Here is an 8,197-nt window from a genome sequence, read left to right as displayed (position 1 = left end):
CTAATATGCAGGATAGCAGGTGGTATCTGATTGCCTGAGCTTCAGAGCTGAGTGGTTAGGGCAGGGAGTAAGGAATAATGGCCTAGGGGGCAACAGGAAGCAAGCAAGATATCTGTGCTCTGCCCTGAGGCTCCATTACAAGGAGCATGGTAGAGAAAGCTACCACCATTAGAGAAGGATGGGGTGTGGGCAGTGTTCTACAGGAATATCCAGAACCTAATTTTAACCATAAGGCAGGAAAGTAAAGCGATTGTTCAGAGATGAGGTTGAAGATCCAGAAAATTGTGCTTATGACACAGTGAGTTACCCAAGTAGCTCTGGGGAATCATCGGGGCTTCAGTGGTGCTTGCAATGTTGGGAAAATGTGTACAGTGAGCAGAAAATATGATCCAGGATCAGGGTTTGAGGGACTAGCATGTAGGGGGTCGGGTCAAGGAGAAGGAGAGGGAATGCCCAGAGGTGTGGGAGTCACACCAGGAGAGGTGGTATGGAAGTCGAGAGAGGAGACTTTTAAGGATGGCATGGTCAAGTATGTGGATTGTTGCAAAGAGGTCAAGTAAGAGAAGGACTGAGTCCTTTGGACTTGGTCTGGTGACTTTGGTAAGAAGAGGGTTGGTTGAAGCGTATGAAGGAGGTGAGGAAATAAGAGAAAGTTTGGCCGTGGAGGGCAATGAAGAGAATGTGATAGTTGGATGGGAGCTAGAATGGGGTGATGGAAAGAGAAAGGCCTGAGAAGAGCATATTTGCATGTCAGTAGAAGGCTCTGGAAGAAGGAGAGATGGATGCAGGAGGGATATTCTTGAGAAAGTCAGAGATTGGTCTTTAATTGCTGGAAGGAGACCTGCTCTTTGGGTAATATGGTAATCAAGGTAATGAGATGTTATGGCATTCCCAGTTGATATAGTGCCTTCTATAGTTCCAGAGCTACTATGTGGCAGTTGCACTTGGAGAAGAGTCTGCCCTGAATCCTAGCAGGAAGAAGTAGCGGAAGGAAGGGGAGGGGAAATACCCATATGTATTAAGGTCACTATAGTTTGAGGCTGTAGTTATATATGTGGAGGCCATGTTCCACCTCAAGTAATGAGGGTATGTGGCATGATTTTCATTAGAGTGGAGTGTAATTGCATTGAATATAGTTCTAAATAAGTGGACTGTCAAGTTTGGAAATGTCTTCATATGATAAGATTTGAGTTTTATAGTATGCCTGGTAAATCTATATAAGGTGGTTCAGGGTGTAAAAATTGGTCTGACTATGTTTATCCAAAATTTTCAAATTGGGAGAGTTTACCAGGAAACTATTTCCATGTATTTCAGTGCTACAATTAGTTAGAAAGAAAAGCATAAACTTTTTAAAGAAATGTACTTTTTTTTAACAGGAAGACCTCCGGAGATACACTGGAGCTGGTGGAAGAGTCACTGGATATAAATTTGTTGAATAATGCAGTTCGCCTCAAATTCCAAAATTGCAGCCTCTTACCTGGAGGGGTTCATGTCTCTGAGACTCAGAATCATGTGATAATCTTGATATTAACCAATCAAACAGTACACAGGTTGCTTTTACCACACCCTTCCCGGATGTATAGGAGCGTAAGTTGATTAAGTCCTTTATTAGATTCCTCTGGCTGTCACACATAAGTACTGGAGCAATAGCCTTTGGAATTGAAGGAAAGTTGAATTCCTTGGTAGCCCTCACCACACACAGTTTGATAGTTACTATTTAAAATGATCAGACACATTGTAGGTTGAAGAAATAGTTTTCATTTAAAAAAATAGATTTCTTTTTAAGCTGGACGATTTTTTACTCTAGAAGCTTTGGTAGCAATTGAGAGGAACTATGCAAAGTTAAGCTTATTCTGATTTAACAGATTTTTCTTTGTAATTACTCCACAGGAGTTAGTAGTTGAAAGTCAGATGCAATCAATATTCACTGACATTGGAAAAGTTGATTTCAGAGATCCTTGCAACAATCAGTTAATTCCAGCAGTCCCCGGACTCCCCCCTAATTCTACCACCTCGGCAGCCTGGCTTAGCAATGATGGGGAGGCCCTGTTTGCTCTACCTTCTGCTGCTGGAGGAATCTTCGTTCTTAAACTACCTCCTTACGACATACCTGGTAAGAATGGGAACTGAATGTGGATATAACTTTAAACAAGGAAGGTTGGCATTAACACAGATCTTGGAGATCCATACCCATCACTCAACACAGGAATTGCTTCCATAACACTCCTGAAAAGATCATTCAGTGTCACTTACCCAATGCATCCCGAATGCTTCACTGTTTTCTTCCAAGAGGGCATGATTTTATATAGTGGATGAGGAACTGTAAAGCTTACTGGAATATGGGAAAACATAACTAAGACAGCCTATTCTAAGGTCTCTTGTAGAGATCAGTTGACTACCTTTAGGTTGAGGTACTATAACTAAAATTAATTAATGAAAACAAGAAAGTCGAGTTGCTGATATCCTGCTTCAAGTCACCACTATCTCTTGCCTGGATTATTGCATCACCTTCCTCAATATCTCCCCAGATCTGTCCTTAACTCCTACACAGAAACTTCTCGGGCAGACTGAAATACTTAAAACCTAAATCAAGTCGTGTCAGTATACTACTCAAAGCCCTCGAATGAGGGCGGTTCTTATCTCACTCTGAATCAACCCACAGTCTTTACATTGGTGAACAGGACCCCTCACCTCAGCACCAGCCACATGCCTTTTTGCAGTCCCTTGAACACACAGGCACGCCTTCCTCAGGGCTTTTGCCTGGAATAGTCTCCGCAGCAACCAGCTTGGCTCCTTCCTTCAGCTCCTTTAGGTCTTTACTCAATGCCCCCCTCAGCTAGGCCCTCCCTGACCACCCTTTTCAAAATTACACACACACCCTGCCCTAGCTTTCACTTTCCGTGTTTTATTTTTCTCTTATTGCTAATTCTACTTAATTTGTTAACTTCTTGCTTCTCCCATCTCCCAATGGAATGTAAGTTCCATGAAGGCAGGATTTTGTTTGTTTACTGCTCCATCTCCAGCACCTAGCACTGCCTGACACATGAAAGGTACCCATTGATTCTTTGTCAAAGAATAAAGTATTTCTTCTAAACAATACGAGTTATTTATAAATGGCAAAAATTTTCCCTAGGAATCTAAAAATGCTATTTTTATTGATCCAATAATGATTCAAAATATTTTAGGTGCGATATACATGAAAAGGTACATCTTAAGACTTCCTTATAGAAATGTAGAAGCCTGTCATTTGTTATAAAGAGCTTGTTCATTGTTGCATCCTTCTTGCCTTTGGGTGTCACGAAGTATCATCAAGAGGTGTCTTGGATGTCATTGATCTGTTTTCAATCTTTTAGGAATGGTGTCAATTGTGGAACTGAAACAGAGTTCAGTAATGCAACGATTGCTTATAGGCTGGATGCCAACAGCTATCAGGTGAGTGCTGTCTGGCAGGTAAATCAGGGGGCCTGAGAATTTAATTTTACATGGGTCAGCACCTGTTACTGCTTCCAGTATTACTCCAAGGCAGGTAAAGATTACACTGGAAAGGAGAGTCTGCACAATATCACGTCCCATCTGAGGAGAGCCACGCTCCAGAGCCCACCTCATTTGAGATTGGCCACCCTGACAGCAAAAAGTAGCTTACTGTGTATGTCTTCCCAATATCTGTTTCAGCGCTCTGCCTTGACTTACCAAACCAATTTTGTGTAATATTCAAAGTAGAAAGTTTCTGATGATTAGGACAGTGTTCCATTGTTACATAGAGCCTTTTAAAATTTATCATAGTAATCGATTACAAATCAAATAAAAAGTGTAGTGGTCTTACACCAACATATAAACACTTGCTCCTTATGTTGATTAAAAGTATACATTTCTAATTTTATATCTTAAATTGCAAATTCTAACAATCAGATGATTTGCAATAGTCAAACTCTAAACTGGCCTTATGTTTTTAGAGGTGATCAGGGACCTTCAGATCGTCCCCTCAGCCTTGCCATTCATTGTGTCGAGCATGATGCCTTCATCTTTGCTCTGTGCCAGGATCATAAACTACGAATGTGGTCTTACAAGGTAAATGCTACATTTATAGTTTCTATAAGTTAAAATAGGACTGTGAATTGTTAGAGAATTGAAATAAATCTTGCTGCTTCTCTTAGGTTATCAGATCACTTAGTTTGAAAATTATAGGCCATTTCCAGATTTAGACAGTTTCGTTTGGCTTTATTTTTCTTATATTTCTCCCCTTGTCTTTATATTTTGAAAATTATGAGTCTTAACAGAAAAGTTGAAATAATAGTACAGAGTATACCATTCACTTAAGAACAAATATGCTTTAGAAGTTCAGGTTCGTAAAATAGTTTTCAAGATTCACCAAAAAACTGATAATTTTATCTATCAGAGATAATTTCATCTTACCCCTCAAAAAGAAACCTGTAGGGTCCTTCAGCAAACAAACTGTCTGCTGCAACGTTACACTCCAGTATCTTGGGGCTGCCTTATTTCTGTTGTGTGAAGTTGTCCATCATGTCCCTAACTTGTCAATAAAAGTGATGTTTTTTTTTTAATGTCCAAAAAAAAGAGTGGATGTGTATCCTTTAAAGAGGAAGGGGATTTGTTTTCTAACCTAAATATTCTTCGATACCAGTTATTAACTCTTTTATCTCGGGCAGGACCAGATGTGCCTGATGGTAGCTGACATGCTGGAATATGTCCCTGTGAATAAAGACCTTCGGCTCATGGCTGGGACTGGACACAAATTACGACTTGCTTATTCCCCTTCCATGGGACTCTATCTAGGGATATACATGCATGCACCAAAACGAGGACAGGTATGAAATATGACACATCAGGTTATTCTCTATGTACTGATGTAGGGGAGGAGCTGTAGCTTCATTAAGTCAATTTCAGACACCAACCTAGATGTCTCCTGTGTTTCCACTGAGATGGTGGGTTTTGTGTTAATATGTGAATTAAAAGGTCTTGAAAGAGAAGTCAGAATAAAAGGAGGTAGAGAATTTAAAAGAATATGACAGGAAAAGTTAACCAAAATGAAATGAGAAAGAGCAAATTTAGGTCTACGAAAAAATGGAGTTATTTAAGGGACATAGGGGAAGTTAATTTTTAGAAATAATTTTGCTCATCAAACACTAGCTGTTGTATGAAAATGAGATATTTAGGATATGATACAATAGCATAATCATAAACAGCTGTTTGTTGGATATTATGTTTGGCACAGTGCCAGGCCCTTTATGTACATTAACATAAATGCTTGGAGTATGCTTGCTCAGCTCACACTTTACATGTTATCCACTTACTCTTATTAACATTCCAATGAGGTTCGTCCTCCTCACTCTGCATGGATCCCTCATGCTGGCTGCTGCCCTGCCTGGGTGCCCACATTCCTGTTAGGCTCTGATATCCCATTCTGGGTTGCCCCTTCATATAGATGCCCTCCACACTGTTTGGGCCCTGATTCTCTGCACTAGGCCACCCACATGCAATGGTCACCCTTCTCACCTACTTGGGCTCTAATCCCCACTGCAGGCTGCAGGCTGCTACTCTGTATGGACACCCTTCTAGTCCTGTTGAGTTTCCACCCGGTCAGGCCCTTCGTATTTGTGGAAGCCCTCTCACCCTGCTCCTGCTCCTATACCCTAAACCAGGCTACTCCCAAAGGTGGACACTGTTCTCACCTCCTTGGGCTCTTGATTCATCCCATGACCCCTTTTGAGGGCTCAATAATTTGCTAGAACAGCCCACAGAACTCAAAGAATCACTTATGTTTACTAGTTTGTTATATGACAAAGGATCTAGAGAAACAGCCAGATGAAAAGGTATATAGAGTGAGGTCCAGAAAGGTCCTGAGTGCAAGGGCTTCTCTCTCCATGGTATTGGGGTGGGGTGTGCCACCCTCCCAGCACAGGGATATGTTCACTAGCTCGGAAGCTCTCCAAGTCCTATACTTTAGGGGTTTTTATGGAGGCTTCATCATGTAGGCATGAGCCATTAACTCAGTCTTTAGCCTCTCTCCCTTCCCTGGAGGATGAAGGTTGGGCTGAAAGTTCCAGGCTTCCAATTATGGTTTGGTCTTTCTGTTGTCCAGCCCCCATCCTGAAGCTATCCAGGAGTTACCTCATTCCTATCATCCAGGAAGTTCCAAGAGACTTAGGATCTCTGTGTCAAGAACTGGGATCAAAGACCAAATATTAGAACAAAAGATGCTCCTGGTACCCCTGTCATTCAAGGGATTGTAAGTGTTTTAGGAGCTTAGTGTCAGGAACCAGGGGCAGAGACCAGGGGCAGAGAGGTGATTATTTCACAGTTCCTAATAGAGTGTGTTTAAATCATACTGGAAAATATTGCCATCTTAGTATTAAGCCTTTTACCATGAACATTGGATGCTTTTCTGTTTATTTAGATCTAAAATTTTTTTAACAATGTTTTATAGTTTTCAGAATACAAATTTTGCGGTTCTTTTGATCATTTTATTCCTAGGTATTTTATTATTTTTGATGCTATCATAAATGGAATTATTTTCTTAATTTCATTTTCAGGTTGTTCGTTGCAAATTTATAGAAAAACAGTTGATTTTTGTATATTGACCATGAATCCTACAACCTTACTGAACTTTTATTAGTTCTAATAGTGTTATAGTGGAATCCTTAGGACTTTCTAAATACAGGTTATACTGCCTCCTTTCCAATATAGATGCCATTTCTTTCTTTTTTTCTTTCTTTTTTTCCTTTTTTTTTCTTTGCTGAATTGCCCTGGACATATACTCCAGCACAATGTTAAATAGAAGTGGCAAGGCCTGATATCATTGTCTTCTTCCTTGATCTAAAGGAAAAAGCTTTCAGCGTTTCACTATTGAGTATATATTAGTTGTGAATTTTTCATAAATGCCATTTATTGGGTAGGGGAAGTTTCTACTCCTAGTTTTTATGAAAGTGTGTTCGGTTTGGTGTGGTTATCTTGATTCACATTAAGACATTTTTACTCACCATTTGCTTTTGCATCATCAGTGCAAATATCAACACAGCGAAAAGGCCAAATAATGTCGTAGTATTATTTTGAAAGGAATTTTAACCTCACTGACCCCCTGAAACGTCTCAGGCACCTATAAGAGTCTATGGACCACATTTTGAGAACCAGTGCCCTAAAAGTTAGATCCAGAGTTGAATGTGGTATTCTAGGAGTGGTGTCAGATTGAGCAGAGCTCTTACCTCCTTTGTTTTGAACACTGTGGTTCTATCAGGGAAGCTTTTTCGGCAGCCGTGTAACCCTCGTGCCTGTTCAGATTGTTATGAATTTATAGTCTTTTCTCTTCCCCTCTTTACAAAAACTGCTCTTCAGCATGGTTTTTTCTCCTTAATCTGCATAGTTGCATCTTTGTATTTTTTAATTTCTAATATTTTACATCCATTTCTATTAATATTATTTGTTCTTGTTTTTCTTTTGGTTGTTTGGATTCTAAGTCTGTTAATAAGTGTTTTAATTCAGTAGGTTCTCACCGATATAATAAGCATGCTATCTGTATTTCCATCTAAGAAATTTATAAAAATCTCAAACAGAAGTCTTGTAGTGCTTGCTTTGGCAGCACATATACTAAAATTGGAACAATACAGAAAAGATTAGCATGGCCCCTGTACAAAGATGACATGCAAATTCATGAAGCATTCCGTATTTTTAAGTAGTACAAATTAGTAGTTACAAAATGGTTACAAGGATTTAGAGTATAGCATAGGGTATATAGTCAATATTGTAATGGCTGTGTGTAGTGACAGATGGGTGCTAGAATAATCAGAGAGATCACTTCATGGATTGTATAAATGTCTAACTTTTTAAGATTTAAAATAAAATTTAAAAAAAAAGAAGTCTTATAGATCTACCGTGTTGTGTATGGACTAGTCCTGGGCCAGGAATTCTTAGTGATTTGACATTGCCATAGATATCCACATTCAGGGTTTATATATTTTATAAAAGTAATCAGTCTGCAATGGATTGGAAATTAAAAAACAAACCAAAACAAAACTAATCCTTAATTACAGGTAGTTTGAGAACCACTGCATTAGACGAACATTCTTCCAACTTGTTTTTTGGCTAGAATCTGCAATAAGAAATATTTTTCATTGCTACCTAGTATATACATATGAGATGATGAACATTAACAACAAAATTTTTATAAAGTATTTACTATGAG

The 8,197-nt window shown here is 39.3% G+C and overlaps 1 protein-coding gene and 1 non-coding gene across 2 annotated transcripts in view; both read left to right on the top strand.

The window, feature by feature from the left end:
• The window catches only part of NUP160 (nucleoporin 160), a gene marked incomplete at its 5' end in the record, with an annotated part of 40,727 nt that overhangs the window by 3,568 nt on the left and 28,962 nt on the right, over positions 1–8,197 (top strand). Inside the window, 5 exons of the mRNA XM_011357038.2 lie at positions 1,377–1,587; positions 1,891–2,113; positions 3,354–3,432; positions 3,954–4,068; positions 4,668–4,826. Coding sequence (XP_011355340.2) covers positions 1,377–1,587; positions 1,891–2,113; positions 3,354–3,432; positions 3,954–4,068; positions 4,668–4,826 — 787 coding nt within the window. The remainder of the gene's footprint in view (positions 1–1,376; positions 1,588–1,890; positions 2,114–3,353; positions 3,433–3,953; positions 4,069–4,667; positions 4,827–8,197) is intronic.
• Positions 7,579–7,685, top strand: LOC111737829. The gene has a single exon (XR_002779585.1). It is a non-coding gene; the product is annotated as a U6 spliceosomal RNA (small nuclear RNA).

Source organism: Pteropus vampyrus, unplaced genomic scaffold, assembly GCF_000151845.1.
Source record: "Pteropus vampyrus isolate Shadow unplaced genomic scaffold, Pvam_2.0 Scaffold31, whole genome shotgun sequence".
NCBI lineage: Eukaryota > Metazoa > Chordata > Mammalia > Chiroptera > Pteropodidae > Pteropus > Pteropus vampyrus.
The sequence above is the reverse complement of the archived record's forward strand: the minus strand, read 5'-3'. Positions and strand labels throughout refer to the sequence as shown.